Source organism: Microtus pennsylvanicus, chromosome 6 (assembly GCF_037038515.1).
Source record: "Microtus pennsylvanicus isolate mMicPen1 chromosome 6, mMicPen1.hap1, whole genome shotgun sequence".
NCBI lineage: Eukaryota > Metazoa > Chordata > Mammalia > Rodentia > Cricetidae > Microtus > Microtus pennsylvanicus.
This window is the reverse complement of record NC_134584.1, coordinates 107,560,754-107,584,092: the sequence shown is the minus strand read 5'-3', so window position 1 is coordinate 107,584,092 and position 23,339 is coordinate 107,560,754. Positions and strand designations below refer to the sequence as shown.

The 23,339-nt window shown below is 45.1% G+C and overlaps 1 protein-coding gene across 2 annotated transcripts; it reads right to left on the bottom strand.

The window, feature by feature from the left end:
• Window positions 1-113: 113 nt before the first annotated feature.
• Window positions 114-22,610, bottom strand: Tmem231 (transmembrane protein 231). 2 transcript variants are annotated; one of them, XM_075977276.1, is made up of 7 exons: window positions 22,422-22,610; window positions 22,151-22,320; window positions 7,587-7,715; window positions 6,885-7,028; window positions 4,458-4,539; window positions 2,594-2,678; window positions 114-2,217 (listed from the first exon to the last, which is right to left on the bottom strand). In XM_075977276.1, exons 1-7 carry the CDS (start codon window positions 22,558-22,560, stop codon window positions 2,199-2,201), a joined length of 768 nt encoding a protein of 255 aa, XP_075833391.1. In that variant the 5' UTR covers window positions 22,561-22,610; the 3' UTR covers window positions 114-2,198. The 2 variants fall into 2 exon arrangements, with proteins under 2 accessions (XP_075833391.1, XP_075833390.1); XM_075977275.1 differs by having other exon boundaries at window positions 114-2,224; window positions 2,573-2,678; window positions 22,422-22,584.
• Window positions 22,611-23,339: the final 729 nt, after the last annotated feature.

Below are 23,339 nucleotides of genomic sequence, written 5' to 3'. Positions count from 1 at the left end.
AAAAGCTCCAGGGTCTTCAGGCAGAACATCGTCAGTGCACGGCTGTGGAAAAATCAATCGTGTGCAGCCTGTCCCTCCCTGTTTCCCCCCGCCCATCAGAAGCCACAGGAAACTTCTTTTCCAGACATTTTAATCAGAAACTTACAAAACATCAATGAATTCTCTATACAAATTTTGCACAGAATAGTTTAGTATAATGCAGAGTAGTCTATATCTTTGGTCATCTTTCTGAATCTTATCTTTTCTTCCATACAATATATTCTGATCACACACCTCCTCCATCTCCTTATTTTATTGAGACGAGGTCTCAAGAATCCCAGGCTGGGTTCTAACTCAAGGATGGTCTTGAATTTCTGATCCTTCTGCCTCCACCTCCCAGGCGCTAGGATTAGACTTGTGCCACCATGACGTTTTTATATGATGCTGGGGATGGCACCCAGGGCTCTGTGCACGCCAGGCAAGCACTCTTCCAACTGAGCTCCATCCTAACCCTCTTATAACCTTTGTGAGATTGAAATCAGAGACCATTTTACATAACATCTCCAGGAAAAAAAAAAAACCCAGGCACATAAACAGCTGCACAGGTGAGGTGAGAAACCAGTGCTAGGGAATTTTTCTGCTTGAAAACTTCAGAATAGCTTTGTTTTCAAAACTTATTTTGCTCAGTCTGCCAGAATGCTGCTCTAGAAATCAAAACCGAGACTCCAAGGTAAACTAAGACATAAACCTAGGAGCGTGTTTGGGGTGAGACATGAGGCCTGGGCGGTAGGGTAGGTATGCCCTTCCAGGGCTAATGGCATGGTGGAGTCATTAACAGAGCCACCTGTCCTTTAAGATGCACACTTGCTCAGCCCAAGAATGAGGCCAAATAACAACTTTCTATGCAAAGTAGAAGCTTGTTGTGGCCATGTTCCTTTTAGATACGCCTTTAGATGAGAGGGCTGCCTGGCTGGCTGCTAGTCCCTCTGTCAGATGCTCCGTTTAGTTTAGCCTCTTCTTTACTTGCTGCTCCTGCTTCCCCAAAGCCTCCCCTCTGCTGAGAACCCTGCTCCTTAGTCAACACAACTGCAAGCAACTGAGTTTTCAGCTCAGCCTTCAAATAAACCCTGCGGTTGTCAGGCAATGGAAGCCAAGACCACCAACTACCCCTCTGCCACCCATATCCTTTCAGAAAGGGGGAAGGCCATCAAAGAGGAGTGGCAAGTGGCCAGACTGTTGGGTGAAGGCCAGAGAGAAAGAACCTGTTGTTAGAAGCCTGACGTCCTTCCCTGCTGCTGGGGGTAGGGGAGGACAGACCGAATGAAACAGCACTTCTGACTTCAGCCGCCATCCCGGGGGCACAGACAGAGGGCAAGAAACAGGGCATAGAGCCAGCCACTGTAGGGCAGGAACAGAGGGCTGTTGAGCTGAGCTGATGACAGACCCCATCTATTAGCCCGAAGGCAGGTGTCTGGTCCTCCTGCCCTTAAGTTACCCAACTGCACGTGCCTGTTTCTGGGACTCTTGTATTTAGGCTCTGCCCTGCCCCCTTCAGTTCTCCAGTCAAAGGCTTCAGTTCTGGAAATCAAAGTTCTGAATGGGCATTGTGTAGATACTAGGAGTGGAAAGTACTAGAGACTTGCATATTTCTCGTGAGAGCCATGAAGAAGCTAAAAAGTAGCTTATACTGGGGGACAAGTGCACACGGCATTCCAGTTCAAAAGAGGTAAAGGTCTTTGACCAGACTCTTTCAAAGATGCATGAGCTGACTGCAATTTTCTCTTGAAATCCAAGACCAAAGCATAAACAAAAAACAAAACCAAACAAAAATCATAGCCTCTCGTAACCCTGTAATCCTTTCCACAAACTTGGCCTTGTGGATTTCCTGGGTGCTTTGAAGGCACAGGGCTTGTGGAGTGTAAGGTCAGGAGAACTGGTCTTTGTCTCTGAGGGGAAACCATGCAAGCCTCAAAGTGTCCAGCAGGCTCTTTGCAGAAAGGTTATAAAATGACAGTTCCCAGAAGACAGGGATGTCCTGGTCCCTCAGAGTCTCCTGATGGGGTCTTCTCAGGATAAGTGCTCTTTACCCAACTCTCCCCGGGGCACGGCTACAGGAATGGAGGTCACTACTTGGTTCTGAAACACGAAGATTTTGATTCTTTCAAATACCCAGATGAAGATGAGCAGGATGCTGACATACTGAACCCAGGCAAACTTAATCATTTCCCAGAAGCCTGGCTGGTAAGTACAAAACGTTAAGGAGGCAACGGCCACACATAAGAAACAGTTACCCCCAAAGTTCAGGTCAGACGGGAAATAGAATATTTCAAATACTCTTAAGATAAAATGGATAAGCAGAGATTATTAACCTATAAATATGGATAATCCTGACCCAGAAGAATTGCTAAGAAAGAAGCAGGGACAGGAAATGGATTTTCCCTCCTGTGGGACTGCAGTCATTGTGTGGGGGCTACAGCGCAGTAGCAATTTCCTGTCTTGTGAACCCCACATCTGTTCCTACTTGGGAGAGCGAAGGAACCCTTCCTTTCTTAGTGGGGCAGAGCCAGCACTGGCTGGCGAGCATAAAGGATATGAAATGACTTCCACAGGATACCGGATGACAGCGTCGATTATAAAGGGTGCTTCGGCAGCCCTGCCCACCAGCCAGATGGGGTTGGGGTCACTCAGGACAGTGGTAACTGCAACACAAGCATTAATCCTTAATCCAAAATATAAGTAGTCTTTGAATACAGGGGGATATTCTGCATTCCAAAATGCAAAGAAATAAAAAGAGCAATTGAATTTGCAAAGTTCTTACACATTATTTAAAATACTTGTCAAAATACTTCTGCTACGATATGTCAAAACATAGCAAAGGATTGCTGTGGTCTGCCATTGCTGAAGAGCTAACTGAGGAAATTCTATGTTTCTAGAAAAAGTAGCAGTTGGAGTGCTATAGTGTGTAGGGGAAATATTTTTATTACATAGTTAAATAAGAATTTGTATCCCAAAGTGTTCCTCTTCTGTTTCTAAGACTTATTTGCAGGTGTGTGTTTGTGTGTTCACTTGTGTGTAATCTGTAGAGGCCAGATGTGTTGGATCCCCTGGAGTTGGTGTTACAGGCAGTTGTGCAGTTGTGAGCTGCCTAACATGGCTACTGGGAACCCCAGTAATGTGGAAAAGTAGCAGAATTTTTTTCTTTTCTTCTTTTTTTTTTTTTTTTTTTTGGACATGGTTTCTCTGTGTAGCCCTGGCTGTCCTGAAACTCCGTCCCAGGCTGGCCTCAAACTCAGAAATCCACCTACCTCTGCCTCTCAAGTGTTGGGATTAAAGGCATGCGCCACTACCATCCTGCCAGTGGCAAGCACCCTTAACTGCTGATCCATTTCACCAGTCATGTCCTCTTTAAATATGTTTATTTATTTAATGTGTGTGCATAGCTGTAGCAGCTCTCTCCCACCACCACGTGAGTCCTAGGTATAGAACCTGGGTCATCAGGCTTAACTGAAAATGCTCTTACCCACTGAGCATCCCACTGGCTTCTTTCTTTATCTTTTCTTTTTCTTTTTCTTTTTCTTTTTCTTTTTGACAGAGCCTCTGTAACTCAAGCTGGCCTCCTACTGGCTACATTGCCAAGGATGACTTTGAACTTCTGATACTTCTGTCCAGCCTGCTGAGGGCTGGGGCTGCAAGTGTGTGTGATACTATGCTTTAGGCTTTATGTGGCACTGGCGACTGAACCCAGGGTATTGTACACACTAGGCAGGAGCTCTCAGCCTCCAAACATGATAGTTGTATGAAACTATTTATATATGGACAAAGAGTGAGTGGAATAAAGAGGAAAAGAGTTAATTTTCAGGCCAGTGGTTGTCAGATTTATTTAGAAATGCTGGAGTTGCAAGCCTTCCACATGGGCAATATCTGTGGTGTCCTCTATAATGTCTTGCTGCCAAGAAACAGTTTGATGCCTTTTAGTGAAAATGCTAGGCCACCAACCAGCCTGGTGTGCTCCATCAAGCATGGGGATGCTCCTCCAGGGAACAAACACTATCTGTAGTCAGGTTACAGATGTGGACTGCCTGACACACGTCATCAGCAGCTGTCTGGAAACTGAGGACAGTAAATTGTCACTGGGTTGTTTTTTTTTTTTTAAATAGGTGTGCTATGAGGGATAAATCAATTAGGCTTAAATACACACTAATAAGAGAAAACCAGCCAGGCCAGTGATGGGATAAATAAGGAGAGTGATTGATCACTAGCCTGCTGGGCTACAGGAGAGACGGCACGTGGGAAGGGATGTGGCTTTGAAGACAGGACACAGAGGACAAGTTCTGGCAAGCCCATCTACCTCCCATCACAGAGCCACCACTGGGTCTGTGATTGTCATCATGAAAACCATTCCAGTTGTCTGTTTTCATGGACCCCACAACCTGGGAAGTCTGAGGGCAGTGGCCCAGTGGCCTCTACTGGTAACTCACCGTTCCTCTCCTGATAGGCGGCAACAATGCGAGTGAGGTCGTAGTCATGGGCAAAAGGACTAGTGCCATTGATCACAGACACCTGGGGCAAGGCAAGAGGACAAACTATGAGCACCCCATCCCCCTCCTTTCCACCCTGCTGCACACTCAGGCTCAATCCTGGAGACCACCCGAAGCCCAGACACCACACGCTTCTTCGTGGGACCAATTGTTTCAGTAATCATTTTTAGAGTTTTGTTTTTCTTATTTATAGGTTTTGTGTGTGTGTGTGTGTGTGTGTGTGGTACAGGTGCCCATGGAGCCAGGGGCATTGGATCCCCCTGGAGTTAGAGTTACAGGTGGTTATAAGCAACCAGATGCAGGTGCTGGGAACTGAAATTCTCTCCAGCTCTCTTTCACTGAGCTTTTTTTTTTTTCAGGGATGAACAAATTCTTTTGCGGTGACAGAAATAAGGGCTAATGTCCACCTCCCACAGGTTTCATCTCACACACACACACACACACACACACACACACACACAGAGCAAAAGGCAGGAGCCTTTTGTGGGTTCAAAGAAGAGCAGAAGGGCCCATGCGTGTGGCCGGATGCAGCAAGGGGAATGAGGGAAGGACAAGAGGCCGCAGAGCTGGGAGACAGCTAAAGATTTTTTCCATGGGTCTAGGTTGTTTTTTTATATAAAAATAACACTTTTCCTCCCCTTTTTGTTCTAGGAAAACAGCTATGCTAACTGTGTAGCTTTAAGTTTGCCCCCTCCACCCCTGGTTCTGTTGGCAAGTGCCATGGCCATAGGGCTCTTGAATAGACAACGCTCAGGGCTGGCCAGTCAGGAAGCCACTACGGTGACTGAAAAACATGACTTAAATAAACCTCTTTTTTATTTCTGTTTGAGATGAGGCGTTGCTCATTTACACTATGGAGATTTAAAATGTGACATACAAACCTCTCTCTCTTTTTATTTCTGTTTGAGATGGGGTGTTGCTCAGTTACCCAGGCTAGTCTTTTTAATTCCTGGCTTCAAATGATACTTCCACCTCAGTGTTCCAAGCAGGGGACAACTAGGCCAAGCATGCCACCACACCCAATCTGTAAACTTTCTCACTCTGGGCTGGCATATGTCACCTGCTCAGTAAGTGGTGACTCGTATTTTTTTAAAAATGTATTTACATAGGCATTTTACAAGATCATTTGGAAGATGTGACGATCAGTCTTGATGGTCAAATTGCTTGTTCTGAGCAACACTTGGGAGTTTAGTAGAGCACACCTCTGGGTATAAGGCATTTCCAGAGAAGTCTAAGACATGAGGGCTCAGACATGATCAACAGTTTGGCCCACCAATGGAGTCAATTGTGAACAGACATCGGGTGGTTTGGGGAGTGGAGCTCCTGAAGGTGGGGCCTGAAGGTTGGGGCCTGGTTGTCTTCAGGGACTGCATCTTGCTATGGCCCCTGTCTGCTCTACTCTGCTTCCTGCTGGTCATAGAGTGAGCTCTTTTGTCTCCTTTCCCACCAGACTGGACTAAAACCTCTGAAACTGTGAGCAAAATCAATCTCTCCTGCTTTAGGTTGCTTTTTCAGGTGTTTGGTCACAGAAAATGATAAACTAACACAGATACATTTGGAATATGTGTACCTGAAAACGGCAGTTTAGTTCCTCAATAAGAACATTCCCCCTCTTTTAAGGGTATAAACCAAGGTATGTCTTTTATATATATCTTTAAAATTATTACTTTTTTATATGCGTGTGTGTTTTGCCTGCGTGTGTTTCTGTGTGCTTTGTGTGTGAAGCACTAAGAAGGCCAGAAGAGAGTGTTGGATCCACTACAGATGGAAATACAAGCAATCGTAAGCTTCCATCTGGGTGCTGGAAATCAATCTTGGGTCCTCTGGAAGAACAATACTCCTAACCACTGAGCCAGCGCTCCAATTTCCCGTATACATTTTGAAAGAATCCATGATGGGGCTGGAGAGAAGAAAGTTCAGCAGTTAAGAGCACTGTTTGCTCTTCCAGAGAACCTGGGCTGGGATCCAACACTGCACATCTGTGGTGCACATACACACATTCTTCAAAGATCTAAATGCTATTTCTAAGCTTGAATTTCTCTTCCTTCAAATGATATGGTAAACATGGAAATGAGGGAGCTAGACCACAAGAAGCATGGTTACATTGTATCTGATATCCAGAGCTAGACCACAAGAAGCATGGTTACATTGTATCTGATATCCAGAGCTAAACCACAAGAAGCATGGTTACATTGTATCTGATATCCAGAGCTAGATCACAAGAAGCATGGTTACATTGTATCTGATATCCAGAGCTAAACCACAAGAAGCATCGTTACATTGTATCTGATATCCAGAGCTAGACCACAAGAAGCATCCTTACATTGTTTCTGATATCCAGAGCTAGACCACAAGAAGCATCCTTACATTGTATCTGATATCCAGGCCTCGGTAGCTCAGTGGCTGCTTCTGCTGTAGCCTCAGATCGCCATTGACATACAACTGTGACCCAGGAACAGCAAAGGAGGACTGAAGAAACGCCATGCTCTGCATCACGAAGGTTGACATCCTCTGAAACCATAGAAAGAGAGATGTTACTGTCCAATCTGAGGAGCCTGGAGGTTTCACCTGTCTTCAGCTAAAGCTGACAGGCCTGGCATACCTGGGCTAGTCCACCCAGGAACCTTTCTACCCAGAACCCTCTGACCTATTAATAGTTAGTCAGATGATGTTAGGAATCTCTGCTCCAGTCTCATTCCCCCATTCCAAAACCCACCCTTCTTAGAAAGCCCACCAAGGGTTGGCTCCTCCCCCAGAGCTACTCAAGACCGCGCCTACAGGGTGTTTAAGACCTGGCACCTAGATCCCTGGCATAATTTCTCTCCTGCTTTCTTCCCCCAAGAACCACCTATGGGTGCTTTGCTCATTAAACCTGGACTTTTAATTCTGCCTGATCTGACTTACTGCATCAACAGAGAGATTTAATATCGGGGTACTAAAACCTTTCAAAATAATTTAATATTCAATTTGTCTATGTTAAGTCCCCAACAATATTCCATAAGAGCCATCTGTGGTGTGGTTGTCCCCAGAAAGGAGGAAAAGGAAAGGACTCAGAGAGGATTGACTCACATGCAGTTGGTAGGAGAAGGTCAGCATAAGCTGCACCCCGAAAACATGCTCCGTGGCTTGCAGGGGAAGTTCAAGTTTAAAATGTAACACATCCATTTTCCCATCCTGGTTCCTGTCTTCTTCTCTGGTCTACAGAGGCCAAAGAAAGATTTACTTTTTAAAGAATTGTTATATGTTGGCAGGTGGTGGTGCACACCTTTAATCCCAGCATTCAGGAGGCAGAGGCAGGCAGATCTCTGAGTTCGAGGCCAGCCTGGTCTACAGAATGAGTTCCAGGACAATCAGGGCTACACAGAGAAATTCTGTCTCAAAAAACAAACAAGCATTTTTATTTATTTATGTATATGTGTGTCTGTGAATATGAATATGATGAATATGCACATGTGTGTGTGTGTGTCACTGGATGTCCTAGAGCCTGAGTTAAAGGTAACTGTGAGGGGCTGGAGAGATGGCTCAGAGGTTAAGAGCACTGACTGCTCTTCCAGAGGTCATGAGTTCAATTCCCAGCAACCACATGATGGCTCACAACCATCTGTAATAAGATCTGGTGCCCTCTTCTGGTGTGTGTGAAGCAGAATGTTGTACACATAATAAACAAATAAATTAAAAAAAAAAGATTAAAAAAAATAAAGGTAACTGTGAGCTTCCTGATGAAGGTGCTGGAACTTAACTCAGGTCCTCTGCAAGAACAGTCTGTACTCTTAATCGTGGAGTCATGTCTCCAGCCCTCAGAGAGATATTTATTTTTCCTCCCCCTCCCTCCCTCCCTCCCTCCCTCCTTCCCTCCCTCCCTCCCTCCCTCCCATTCCTTTTGTTCTTCCTCTAGAGTGCTAAAGATTGAACCTAGGACCTGCTAAATGTTCAGCAAGTGCTTTACCACTAAGTCAGCTTGTTTACACGGAAAAGCAAAATCTAATTCTCACCCCCATGCATTTAGCAAGCAAACTCTACAGAAATCCACCTAGCTCTATTTATACACTCCTTTAAGATTTATCTTTATTTTATGGTTATAAATGTTTGCCTGCACATATGTTTTGCACTAAGTGTATGCCCAGTACACACAATGGCCAGAAGGGCACTTCGGGAAGATGCCCTGAAAGTGTTGTTACAGACGGTCGTGAGCCGCCATGAGGGTGCTGGGAACTAAACCCAGGTCCTCTGCAAGAGCAGCCAATGCTCTTCACCTCCGAGCCATCGCTCCAGCTCCTATTTGTACATCCTCAAACCACAAGGACCTTCGCTTCAGATCCTCGAGGTTCAGCTATCTAACTCATTATTCACATCAAGGCTCTACACCTCGTGCATCTTTTAGCATCAATCAATAAAATCAAAAGGGAGCAGAGTAAGATCAGTAAGATACCGAGACCACAAATATTTGACAAAACTCAGGAGAGCATAAGAAAAGTCACGGCCTAGAAGTCCTCCACAGCAGTTAAAAATAAGACTAGCCGATCCCGCCAGTCTCAGCGGCATCACAGTGGCCAGCAGAAAGGGCAGCACTGAAATGTAGCCCTCTGCCAGGGGTTCTTGACACACTTCTACGCTTTGAAGCTAAGCTCATTCATTTTGTTTTCCACCAATACCATTCTGTGAAGAAGAGTTGTTTCTCCGGTAAGCAGGGTTGGGGTCAAGATTGCTGCTTTCCAAGCCCTGCAGTGATTTCTTTCCCTCAGGGCAACAATGTCCTTTTCTTAGGCTTGGTACCATCTACTGTCCTTGTCCTAGTTCAGCAGCTTTTCCAGGGGAGGAGGCAACTGTGCTACCAGGGCTGCTGATAGAGTCAGGGAGGCACTTAGATACCAGTCAAGGTGCATGGGATGGGAGAGCGGCTGCCAGGGCTTCTGTGAGTAACTTCTGCCGCGATAAGGAAGACAGCTGCGCTAATTCAGGTTTCTATTGCTGTGAAGAGACACCTTGACTATGGCTACTCTTATAAAGGAAAACATTAATTGGGTCTGACTTACAGTTCATAGGTTTAGTCCATTGTCATCATGGGGGCAAGCATGGTAGCATGCAGGCAGACAAGGTGCTAGAGAAGGAGCTGAGAGGTCTCCATCCAGATCTGCAGGCAGCAGAAAGTGATCTGCCACACTGGGCATGGTGTGAGCATGTGAGACCTCAAACCTGCCCCCAGTGACCACTTCTTCCAACAAAGCCATACCTACTCCAACAAGGCCACATCCTATGGGCCTATGGGGACCAATTTATTTAAATCACTACATACAGTAAGAGCATATACCTATGGTCCTAACACTTGAAAGGTGGAGAGAAGGTTATCCTCGGCTACATAGCAAGTTTGAGGCCAGCCTAGGCTACAATACCCCATTTGCATTAAGCCTGAGGACTTCGAAGAGGAAAAACAAGTCAACTGCCTGATTAAAGTAAGCATGATTTTGGTCTGGGTGCCCCTGGGACTAGCCGGTCTACCTGCTTCTCCCTAAGGTGAGAGCACTCGTATATATAAAAAATGAATGAAATTTATGCCCTGGCAATGCTGAAGCATGCATGGATAGCCCATATATGGCGGTTCTGTTGAGCTTGTCCATATTGGGTTTCATGGTCTAAGTTGATGAGGATGACTGACCAGGTCTCTTCCTCAAAGGGGCACCACATCTCATTACAGATGGTTGTGAGCCACCACATGGCTGCTGGGAATTGAACTCAGGACCTTCAGAAGAGCAGGCAGTGCTCTTAACCGCTGAGCAATTTCTCCAGAGCCTTATACATTAAATAGATCTTTATAAAAGAGAAAAAGTCCAAAGATACAGAGAAACCCTGTCTCAAAAAACCAAAAAGAAAAAAGAAAAAAAAAGAAAAAGAAAAAAGAAAAAGAAAAGAAAAGAAAAAGAAAGAAAAGGAAAGAAGAAACCTTAGCTTGGGCAAACAGCAACTTGTTTAACTATTTAATTACAAACCGAAATCTTAACCTGTACAGGAACTTTTTTTTTTCCTTCTAGACAGGGTTTCTCTGTGTAACAGCCTTGCCTGTCCTGAAACTTGCTCAGTAGACCAGGATGGTCTTGAATTCACAGAGATCTGCCTGCCTCTGCCTCTTGAATGCTGGGATTAAAGGCATGCGCCACCACCACCCAAAGGAATTTATTCTTAACTGTCCTAACTGCAAACGGAAACCTGTTTTGGTCTCACAGGAGGTGGAGAGTTAATTCATCAATTAAGAGCACCGTGTGCTGCTCTTCCAGAGGACCTGAGTTTGGTTCCCGGCACTCGCACTAGGGGCCTCGCAACCACCTGTAACTCTAGGTCCAAGGAACCCAATGCCGTCTTGTCTCCATAGGTACTTACACTCACGTGCATGTATCCACATAGGTGTACACACACACACACACACACACACACACAGAGAGAGAGAGAGAGAGAGAGAGAGAGAGAGAGAGAACAAAATCAAAACAAAAACATCCCCAAAAAACAAAACCCCAAAGATGCTGGGCAGGAAACATCATTTTGCATGAACGTAGCATGTTACTGGGAAGACCAAATAAATAAAAGCCAAATGAATACAAAACAGCACCAGGTAATTGCCCAGTGACACAAAGAAAAATCAAGTAGGTTAAAATGGGAGAATTAAGAGGGTAAAAATTAACAAAAATGGGAAGTTGTGGTGACATCTTGTTTGTGCTTCAACAAATAAAGCTTGCCTGAAGATCAGAGTGTGGAGTTCGCCACACTCGTTAGCCATAGAGACCAGGCAGTGGTGGCACATGCCTTTAACCCCAGCACTGGAGAAACAGAGGCAGATGGATCTCACAAGAGGAGAGAGGAGCTCAAGATATTCGGTCTGAGGATTCATGGAAACAGGATCTTGCTCCCTTTAGTTTAAGGACTCAGTAAAAAACAAAAAAAAGTCTCTCTAGTGCCTGGCTCCTTTACTTCTCTGATCTTTCATCCTTTACCCTGACATCTGACCCAGGTTTTTATTTTTAAGACCACTTAGAACTCGTGTGCAGGAAGTGTTTGGGATGATCTACCTTGCTGGCGCCCGGGCAGTAGAAGCTCTAGGACATCTGGGGCACGAGTGGAGGGTGACCCAGGCTAACCAAGGGTCTGTGTACAGACTGTAGGTGGCATCAGGGCACCTGGACAGTGAGGAAGGCTGAGGAAGAAGAGGTCGCTTGCATATGGATGAGTCAAAGTTGACCTCCAAAGACATACTTCTGCCAGCAAGGCTTCACCTTTTAAAGGCTCTACAACCTTCCCAAACAACAACAACTGGGCACTGTTGGGGAATATTATTTCAAGCTGTGTTACTTTTGTTTATGCTGCATTTGTTTAACTCTGTGAAGCTGTGAGTCTTTGCCTATCTAAAACACCTGATGATATCTAATAAAGAGTTGAAAGGCCAATAGCGAGGAAGGAGAAGGCTAGGTGGGGCTGGCAGGCAGAGAGGATAAATGGATGGAGAAATCTGGGAAGAAGGAGGAGCAAGAGAACAAGGAGATGAGGACTTCAGGAGCCAGTCAGTCAGCCACAGATTGAGAGTGAAAGAAAGATATACAGAAGTAGGAAAAGCTCAGAGGAAAAAGGTAGTCAGGATAATTTAAGTTAAGAAAACCTGGCAAGCCGGGCGGTGGTGGCGCACGCCTTTAATCCCAGCACTTGGGAGGCAGAGGCAGGCGGATCTCTATGAGTTCGAGACCAGCCTGGTCTACAAGAGCTAGTTCCAGGACAGGCTCCAAAACCACAGAGAAACCCTGTCTCGAAAAAACAGAAAACAAAAAAACAACAACAACAACAACAACAAAAAAAAAAAAAACAACAAAAACCTGGCAAGAAACAAGTTAAAAAAAAAAAGCTGGGAATTTAAAAGAAAGAATAAGCCTCTATGTGTGTGACTTACTTGGGAGCTGGGTGGTGCCTCCCCCCCGAAAAGAGTCAAAAAGAGTTAAGAGTAGGGGCTGGAGAGATGGCCTGCTCTTCCAAACGTCCTGAGTTCAATTCCCAGCAACCACATGTGTTCACAACCATCTGTAATGAGATTTAGTGCCCTCTTCTGGCCTGCAGGGATACATGCAGGCAGAACACTGAATACATAATAAATAAATCTTAAAAAAAAAAAGAGTTAAGAGTAAAGAATCAAAAAAGTAAACCAACAACTACCATGCCCCAAGTGTTCAAACATGAGCCTAAGGAGGACATACCATGTTCAAACCCTGACAGTGACTGATACAATGATAAAAGTAGTCATCCAGGAGGGCTGGAGAGACGGCTCAGCTGTTAAAGCACTGGCTGCTCTTCCAGAGGACTCAAGTTCAGTTCCCAGCATCCACATGGAGGCTCACAACCTTCTGTAACTCCAGTCCCAGGGGATCCATTGCGGGCTTCTGAGGACATGGCATATACACGGTACAGACATACATGTGGGCAAAACATCCACACACAGAAACTAAGTATATTTTTAATTTTTTTAAAGAGTAGGCATGAATGAGTTAATACCTCAACAATAATTTTAGTTCAGTTCCTAAAATCTGATTGGTATCTAGTTAAGAAAATTCATAAATCACACGATTCTTTTATGAAACATATGTAAAATTTGGAACTTTAAAAATTACATTTATGGGGCTGGATGGCTCAGAGGTTAAGAGCACTGGCTGTTCTTCTAGAGGTTCTGCATTTAATTCCTAGCATCCACATGACATGGCAGCTCACAGTAACTCCAGTTCCAGAGGATCTAGCATCCTCACACTGACATACATGCACATAAAATAAAAATAAATAAAGTTTAAAGATTACATTGTGTGTGTGTGTGTGTGAGGCACATGAGCAGAAGTCAGAGGATGCTTACACAACAGTTCTCTCCTTCTACCGTGCGGGTGCCAGGGATGAAACACGAGTTATCAGGCTTGGTGGTGAGCACCTTTCCCTGCTTGGCCAGTTAACTGGCTCAGTGTGTGTGTGTGTGTGTGTGTGTGTGTGTGTGTGTGTGTGAGAGAGAGAGAGAGAGAGAGAGAGAGAGAGAGAGAGAGAGAGAGAGAGAGAGAAAGAGATAGAGATAAGATTTTATTGATTGATTGATTGATTATGTATAGTGTTCTGCCTGCATGTAACCCTGCAGGCCAGAAGAGGGCACCAGATCTCATTACAGATGGTAGTGGGCTACAGTGTGGTTGCTGGGAATTGAACTCAGGACCTCTTGGAAGAGCAGCCAGTGCTCTTAATCTCTGAGCCATCTCTCCAGCCCCCAGTTTTTGTGGTTTTTTAAAAGCACTCATATACATAAAATAAATCTAAAATTAAGGGGAAAAAAAGGCTGGGTGGTGATAGCACACACATGTTTAATCCCAGCACTCGGGATGTAGAGGCAGGTGGATCTCTGTGAGTTAGAGGCCATACAGTTCTACAAAGCAAGTTGCAGGATAGCCAGGACTACATAGAGAATCCCTGTGTTGAAAAACCAAAACAAAACCCCCAAAAAACAATGCCCCTACAACAAAAAACAGACTTTAAAATGTTAAAAAACAAAATAAACCAGGGGGATTTGAGACCCTGGGAGCTGCCTAGAGCAGAATCAAGGCTGTGACTGCTTAACACTTTCCCAAATTAGCAACTACAAAGCCAACTCCCAATCTTGGTCAAACCTTGCCCTAAAAACCAGGGCTTCCAATTGGGAGGTGGTGGCTCAGGCCTTTAATCCCAGGACTCAGGATCCACCACCCAGAGGCAGCTGGATCTCTGTGCGTTTGAGGCCAGACTGATTTACAGAGTTCCAGGACAGCCAGGGCTGTTATACAGAAAACTCTGTCTCAAAAAAAACCCAAAAGCAACTATACTATGGCTTCCTTGACTCCTTGGACAGTTTTTCAGACATGGTGAAGGGTGAAGCCAGCCTAGGTCTATGTTCAGAGCAAAAGTATTTCACTGAATAGGATTAAGCATTTAAAATGTGGATTTTTTTTTTTGGATTGTATCCTGCTATGTATTGATACCCAGACTTGCTTGTTGAACTTGTGATCCTCCTGTCCAGCCTTGTGAGTAGTGGACAGTACAGCCATGCACCATTAGGCTCAGCTGGACACTGGTCAAACGAAGCCCAGGGCAAATGACCCCTCCTGTGTCTACGTCTTCATATGGAGAATGACAGCATGGCCTCTACCTCCCAGGATTATGTGAGAATAAAGGTTATATATATTGTTTTCAAACTTAGTGGTTAACATTTACTGTTCATTACAAGCCAAACACCGTAGAAAGGACGTTAGATATGCTATCTAACAATAAAGTGCTTATCCTGTGTACAGGTTCATAGGTAGGAAGATAAGCCTTAGTAAGTCAACAGAGAGTTTTACCACCATCACTCGTCCACGTCGCTAGGCTACTGTCTGTCTGCCTTTTTTTTTTTTGAAACATTTAACAGCTTTTTAAAAGTTTTATACATTTTTTATTTGTGTATTTTATTTTATTTTATTTCGAGACAGGGTTTCTCTGTGGTTTTGGAGCCTGTCCTGGAACTAGCTCTTGTAGACCAGGCTGGTCTCGAACTCACAAAGATCTGCCTGTCTCTGCCTCCCGAGTGCTGGAATTAAAGGTGTGCGCCACCACCACCGGGCCACATTTTTTATTGATATTTATTGAGCTCTACATTTTTCTCTGCTCTCCTCCCTGTCTCTCCCCTCCCTTCTTCAGTCCTCCCGCAAGGTCCCCATGCTCCCAATTTACTCAGGAGATCTTGTCTTTTTCTACTTTCTAGTTCCCACATAGATTAGATCTATGTAAGTCTCTCTTAGGGTCTGCACTGTTGTCTAAGTTCTCTGGGATTGTGGTTTGTAGGCTGGCTTTCTTTGCTTTATGTTTAAAAATACCTATGAGTGAGTACATTTGATAATTGTCTTTCTGTGTCTGGGTTACCTCACTCAAAATAATGGTTTCTAGGTCCATCCATTTTCCTGCAAAATTCAAGCTGTTGTTATTTTTTTCTGCCATGTAGTACTCCATTGTGTAAATGTACCACATTTTCTTTATCCATTCTTCAGTCGAGGGGCCTGCTTTATGAACACTGGAGACACAATTCACATCCTATAAAATCTACTCTTTTTTCTTTTAAATATTTATTTATTTATTATGTATACAATGTTCTGTCTCTGTGTATGCCTGTAGACCAGAAGAGGGTGCCAGACCTCATTATAGATGGTTGTGAGCCACCATGTGGTTGCTGGGAAATGAACTCTGGACCTTTAGGAAGAGCAATGCTCTTGACTGCTAAGCCATCTCTCCAGCCCAAAACCTACTCTTTAAAAAAATTTAAAAAAGGGGGCTGGAGAGGTGTCTTGGCAGTTAAGAGTTCTTACTGCTTGGCGGTGGTGGTGCACGCCTTTAATCCCAGCACTCGGGAGGCAGAGGCAGGTGGATCTCTGTGAGTTCGAGGCCAGCCTGGTCTATAAGAGCTAGTGCCAGGACAGGCTCCAAAGCTACAGAGAAACCCTGTCTCAAAAAAAAAAAAATCTAAAAGAGTTCTTACTGCTTTCAGAGAACATGGGTTAAATTCTAGCACCCACAGGGCAGCTCACAACCATCTGTAATTTTAAGATCTTGCCATCCTCACACAGACATACATGTATGCAAAACACCAATGCATATAAAATAAAAGAAAATGGATTATAAAAAATAGCCAAAGGTGGGCTGAAGATTTAGTTAGTTGAGTTTTGGTTGAGCATGAAGCCCTGGGCTCAGTTCTCAGCACCATATAAGGCAGGTGTGGTGAGGTGCTTGTAATCCCAGAATACAGGAGGGAGACACAGGAGGATCAGAAGTTCCAAGCTGATCTGGGCTATATGAGGCCTTGTCTCAAAATAATAATGATAAAAATATATACACTGTGTGAGCAGTGTCCAGCTGGGCACGGCAGGGCATGCCTGTATCATCAGCTATTAATGATGCTGTGTCAGGAGGACCATAAGTTCAGCAAACCAGCCTGGATATCAATACACACAGAGCAAGACATCTCAAAAAATTCATGTCTGTGTTTTATATACTTAATCCTACCCAGTGAAACGCTTGTCATTACATATCACATGTATGCACATATACATGTATGGTTGGGAGATGGTGCAGTGGCTGTGAAAGCATGTGGAACTGAGTTTGGAAAACAGCATCCATGTAGAAAGCTGTGTGTGTGCCTGTACACCCATCGCTGAAGGAAGAGAAGACCAGAGGCTCTGGGGCTTACTGACCACCAGCCTATGTCCAGGTTCGGAATTAAAGCCCGTGTCAAGGGAATAACATAGAGAGTGATTAAGTGGAACACCCACATCTTCCTCAGGTCTCTGTGCGTGTGCATGGGTGTGCACACCTGATCACATATATGTGAATATACCCTATATAGACCACATAACTCCCATGCATGCACACTCGTGCACACACACACACACACACATGCACACACAAAATATGTAACAGTGAGATTCGCCTGCCTCTGGCTCTTGAGGGCTGGGATTAAAGGCATGCACCACAACTGCCAGGTGGATTTTTTTTAATTGACATTTTCTGGATTTGTTTGTTGTTTTTTACTGACATTTCCTAGATTTTTTACTTCAAAACTATTTTGTAGAGCATCCGCTAATTTCTTCTTTGGTACTTAGAGTCTTTAATTCATTTAAAAATATTTATTTTATTTTTCTTTATGTGTATGTGAATATATATGTGTGTGTGTGTGTGTGTGTGTGTGTGTGTGTGTGTGTTTGCATAGGAATGATAATTCCTGCAGAGGCCAAAAGAGAGCATCAGATCTCCTGAAACTGAAATTAGGGTTGGTTGTTAACACCTAAGATGGGTGCTGGGAACTGAACTCAGGTTCTCTGCAAAAGCAGCAAGCACTCCCAACCACTGAAGCCATCTCTCCAGTACCAGTGATTAATTTGTAAGTACAACTTGAAGACATTCCCAAGCCAAGCACTCAACCAGAAGGGAAGCAAATAATTTTCCAAACAATCATAAATAAGAGATGAGAGAGTTGGGGGTGGGAGGGAACTGCAGGGGTTAAACAGCCATGGCTTAACTTAACTGCCTTTTCCAGAGGACCAGGGTTTGATTCCCAGAATCCACATAGTAGCTTACATCTCTCTGTAACTCCAGCTCCAGGGATCCAACACCCCGGTTTAGCCTCCGTGGACACTGCATCCAATGGTACACAGCCATATATGCAAGCAAAACAAAACAGCCACACACATAAAATTTGTTTTAAAAGAGAGATTTAGGAAAAGGAATTGTGTTTTACTTTTTTTTAAGGCAGGGTCTCACTTTAGCTCTGCCTGAACTGTAACTTGCTGTGTAGCCCAGGTTAGCCTTAAACTCATGATGATCCTCATCCTTTGAGTCACCACATCTGGTGTGTTTTGGGAGTGTGTGTGTGTGTGTGTGTGTGTGTGTGTGTGCAAGGGATTGAATCCAGAGGCTTGCACTTGCACTCTACCACTGAACAACATCTGTAGTCTAAGGCCTCTGTTTTACAGCTGTGAAAAATATCCAGGCTGGGGCTGTAGCTCAGTGGTAAAATGCTTGCCTAGCACCGTAAGGCCTTAGGGTAGAGCCCATCTTTCCAAACAAACAAAACAAAATGAACGCAGCACATCTCTCCAGCACTAAAGAGAACTGGTCTTGGCTCCTTCAATTTGAAACTAGACTCCAGGACCAGAAGTGGAGGAAGATGAGGAGCGGCGCTCTCAAGGGAAGGCTTCTGGTTCTAGAGATAAGACGCCAACTCCAGCCCAGCGAGCTACCAGCCAGTCGTAGTGAATGAGTTAGGAAAAAGAGAGAAAGCACGAAGCCCAATATTTATCCTGCTTTGGTGATCACTTTAACTTTCCACCGGTTTTTAGACTCAAGTATCAAGAAGTACATAAGAGAACAACGGAAACGTAAAGAGAAGAAAGAAAAAACCTTCCCCAAAAAATTTAAGACATAAACACACTATGTTTGCCAGGCGTGGCGGCACTTGCCTGAAAGCCCAGCACTTGAAGATCATCATCATTCTGAGGACAGCCTAGGCCTACATAGTGAGTTAGTTTGATCCTGTCTCAAAAACAGACTAACAGGCGGCTGGAGAGATGGCTCAGAGGTAAAGAACACTGGCTACTCTTCCAGAGGTCCTGAGTTCAATTCCCAGCATCCACACGGTGGCTCACAACAATCTGTAATAAGATCTGGTGCCCTCTTTTGTACTGTAGGTAGGATACATGCAAGAAGAACCCTGTATACATAAAAAACAAAACAAAACAGGCTAACAGCAACTGACAAGCAAAATATCACTGTCAGAGTAAACCTAGGATGAATTTTGTTTAAAGTTATATATAAGCTTGTATTGACTCCAGGGCCTCACACATAGGCAGGCATTCTCCAGTGAGCTACTCTTACAGTCTGAAGAAAAAACTGTTTTTGCTGGGCTGTGGTGGTGAACGCTTTTAATCCCAGTGCTTGAAAGGCAGAGGTAGGCGGATCTCTGTGAGTTTGAGACCAGCCTGGTCTACAGAGTGAGTTTCAGGACAGGCCCCAAAGCTACACAGAGAAACCCTGTCTCAAAAAAAAAAAAAGTTTCCACTTTTTTTTTCTCTTAAGCGTGGAACTAAATCCATCCAGTGAATGCACGGGAAATGCATCAGAGCACAGGTTCTTAACCTGTGGGTCTTGGGGTCACATCAGATATCTACAGTACCGCTCATAATAGTAGCTAAGTTAGTTATGAAATAGCAACAAAAATAATTTTATGTTTGAGGGTCGCCGCAACATGAGGGACTATATTAAAAGGGTCACAGCATTAGGAAGGTTGAGAACCACTGCATTAGAAGCTCAAGACTAAAAATGAGGTCAGGTGTGGTGGGCCTTGCTCAATCAAGTACTTAGTAAGAGAAGGCAGGAGGATCACCAGTTCACGGCCAACCTGGGCTACACTGCAAAGCCCTGCCTTAGGGATCAATGAATGAATGGAGGGCTGGGAGTGGGCAGAACGCTTGTCTAGCCATTCTGAGACCCCAGGTTGGCCTGCCAGAATCACAGTAAGTAAATAAGTAGTAAAAACAGGCATGGTGGACCACGACTGCAATCCCAGCACTGGGCAGGCACAGGTAAGCACAGGAGTTCAAAGTCTTTAAGGTCATCCTCAGCTACAAACCCAGTTCCAAGCCACCTTGGGCTACAAGTCACACAGTCTCAAAAAAAACCCAAAAACCCAAACAAACAAAACCAAAACAAAACAAAACAAAAAACCAAAGGGGGTGGTGCTGGTGGCGTGAGACTTAATGATTTAAAGAATAAAGGAGGGGGGTGGAGAGATGGCTCAGAGGTTAAGAGCACTGACTGCTCTTCCAGAGGTCCTGAGTTCAATTCCCAGCAACCACATGGTGGCTCACAACTATCTGTAATGAGATCTGGTGCCCTCTTCTGGTGTGCAGACATCCATGCAGACAGGAAAAAAAAAGAATAAAGGAGTTCAGTGGTGTTACAAAAAAATCCACATGATTTCCAAAGCAAAAACTTTTACCCATTGCCTGATAAGTGCACTTAGAAACGCTGGTTAAATACCATTTGTTTGGATGCACCTCCATTTCTCTTCCAAGTGTTCTCTACTGACTCCCCGAGGAAAGCTGGAGCCTGAGCCCCCCTCTTCCCACCAGCCCCTGTCACACACACTCCTCTCTCTTCCCTTCAGTTGGGCTAGACCCATACTTTGGTCAGTCATTATTCCGGGTGGGAACCAGGCAAGTCCTGTTCACAATGCTGACTGCATTTCCTTCCTTGCTTTTTCTTATGCTTTATTTCCCTGCAATTAACAATTATTTTATTGCTTGCCTCATTTTCTTTGTGTGCATAAAATTTCAACAGAAAGCTTCTGTTGACATTGAAAGGTGTATGACTTAAGTCTGGTCATGCCACGTAGTCCAGCTTCTTGCGGGGCTGAAGTGGACTTATTGCTGCAGGCAACGTAACAATAACCAATCTTGAAAAAAACACAAAAGGTATAAGATTTAGTCAAAATTTTGTTATTCAAATATTCTTTTTTGTTGTTGTTGTTGTTTTTTCGAGACAGGGTTTCTCTGTAGCTTTGGTGCCTGTCCTGGAACTAGCTCTTGTAGACCAGGCTGGCCTCGAACTCCTAGAGATCCGCCTGCCTCTGCCTCCCCAGTGCTGGGATTAAAGGTGTGTGCCACTACTGCCTGGATTTCAAATATTAATTCTAATAGTGAAAAAACTGGGGCAAATTTAAAAAAACAAGGAGTAAGGGTGGGTAGTGAGATAGCTCAGTAGTGGAAGACCCTTGCAGCCAACCCTGAAAAATCTGAGCTGGACCACTGAGACAGTGGAAAAAGAAAGCTGACTCCTCCCGACTTCATATGCCAGGGTCATGGTTTTTTTGAGACAGAATGGGCTTGTGCTTACTGCATAGCCCAGGGAAGGGGGCAATCCTCCTGCCTCGGCTGGGATGATAAGTGCAGGTTAGAAACAGACAAAATTTTATCAACAAATAAGGATTAAGTTTATCACTTGCCCATGTCATTAAATGATCTATAGACCTTAAAACTAATAAGGTTGGTTAACAAGTAGATGCCTTACCAACCACAGTGAAGCTTTCTGAATTAGAGTTTGTGTATGGCTATTCTCATGACCAACAAGACTTTAATATTTTAAAGTTCTTATTTAGCTGTTGGTGGAAAAGTGAATCCCGCCCCCCCATCAGCTATACAAGTTAGCTTATAGGGTTAATAACAGTGTCGGAAAGGATCCACGTATGAAAGTAGGAAAGCCAGATGTCCCATGCGTCTAAAGGAAAGTATTTTCTGGATACGAACGGAAAGGGATGACTGTAAGGAAGCATTTGACTTATGCGAAAGTAAACATTAACCGGCAGACAGTAAAATGCTTGCTTCAGTTTCACGGAAGACAGCTGCCCTATGGAGCTGGGGGGCTGAGCCCAACCCTGACAGGCGTGGCTTCCCCACAGCATGAGCCGAGCTCAACCAACCAGCGCTTGCCCCGCCTCTACCACCCAGGTCCAGTCTGCATAAAAATGTTGGCACTTTCTGTACTTGCTGGAGTTTACAGAACTCGGCCTTTAAGTCCCTAAAGGGGCTTTCACTGCCACCTTCCCATTCAGAAGAGAGCAGCACCAGAGACAGGCTGCGCCCTGGCATCTGCGCTCTTGTCAGACAAACACACCGACTGCATGACTGACTTTCTGGGAATACCTGGATCAGCTAAGTAAAACACAGTATTATCTAGAAAGTTAAACATGCGAAGGCCAAAGTGACTGTTTCCAACCGCTGTGGCTCCTTGAGATCCAAGCTGTGAGGCTGGGAATGTGGCTCAGTGGTAAAGTGCTCTCATGGAGACGCACAGTCCTGGGTTTGATTCCCAGCACCTCATAAACACAGCGTAGCATAAATGAAATCCCAACACTGGGAAGGTGATGGCCAGAGGATCAGATGCTGAAGGTCGCTTTTGGCTATATAGTTTAAGACCAGACTGGGATACATGAGCCCTCCCTCCACCCCTCAAAAAGACCCAACCTGGGATCCCTGGAACTCGCCCCATCCTGTCCCCCAGAGCCCCTGGCGGGAACCACGCACCGACACGAGCGGGATGCGCAAGTGAACTCCCTGCAGCCGGTTGAAGGTGGGGAACGTGCTCCAGGCGAGAAAGGCTCCGGGTTCGGGTCCCAGCAGGGCTACGAGCAGCACTTGGTGCTGAAAGCGCACGCTCGGCTGCTCCTCATAGCTGCTCCGCTTCAGCCAAAACCCTGCGGGAGACAAGGCGGGTTGGGGAGCCAGGTCTAGAGAGCCGGCCTGGGCCAGCGGGCCCCGCCGATGCATGTGTCTCTCCAAGCCCGGGAAGGCTCACCGTGGGTCCGGAAGGCCACCAGCAGAGGGGGGATGTAGGTGAGCGCGGTGGCCAGTAGCAGGAAGAGAGCGGCCTTGGAGCAGAGCCCAGCGCGGTAGCCACGCTCGGCCGGATGGGAGAAGAGCTGGTACAGCGCCATGAGCACAGGGCCGCAGCGCCGAGTCTCCACGGCAACCGATGGCGGACAGAGGAACCAATCACAAGCACGCAGGACTTTAGGAGAGGTGGGGCTAGCGGGAGGTTGTACTGGATTAGATAGTAGATGCATTTTATGCGGTGCCTGCGGTCTCTTCAAGAAAACAACAAAACCAATATTTCCACTCACTGAAGTCTGTGTCAACAATTATATGAAACCAGAAGTGCATAGAAGTTAACTTGGTAAACTTCTCCCCACGGGTCATCTGTTAACGCACAACATGTGGACGGTGGATGATGCTTAGTTGGCAGAGGGCTAGCCTACCTGCAGGAAGCCCTGAAGTTCATCCCCAACACTTCATTAAACCCGGCACAGTGGTCCACATCTGTAGTACCTGCACCCCGTAGGATGGAGGCTGGAGGAACAGAAGTCCGAGATCATCTTTGGCTACATTGTGAGTTGGAGGCCAGCCTGGGATACACCAGACTTTGTCTCAATACAAAAGCTCCAATGTTCATACGGAAGTCCAGTCATTCACATAACAAGGCGAAAGCCCTGTAGCCAGTCAGGTACTTTTGCCTTCAAATTGAGTTCTGTTTCTACCATACCACACAGCAGGAAAGTCAGAAAACAGACACGAATCCCATGGTTGTTCAAATGTTAGAGGTAATTAACTACATGGCTTCTTCTAATGTGCGTAATTAGGTATAATAAGTGTTGGTAGCATAATCTGCAAAGTTAGCATTTGCTGATCGATTATGTGAATACTTACTAACTTCTTT

What these genes read in the sequence shown, in the direction of transcription:
- Tmem231 (XM_075977275.1), bottom strand. Translation starts at nt 22,560, where the DNA reads ATGGCGCTGTACCAGCTCTTCTCCCATCCGGCCGAGCGTGGCTACCGC. An exon ending in TGCGCATCCCGCTCGTGTCG is followed by an intron (nt 7,716 to 22,150) that starts GTGCGTGGTTCC and finishes TGGCCTCTGTAG; the next exon opens with ACCAGAGAAGAAGACAGGAA. An exon ending in GCCTGGATATCAGATACAAT is followed by an intron (nt 4,540 to 6,884) that starts GTAAGGATGCTT and finishes GCCTTGCCCCAG; the next exon opens with GTGTCTGTGATCAATGGCAC.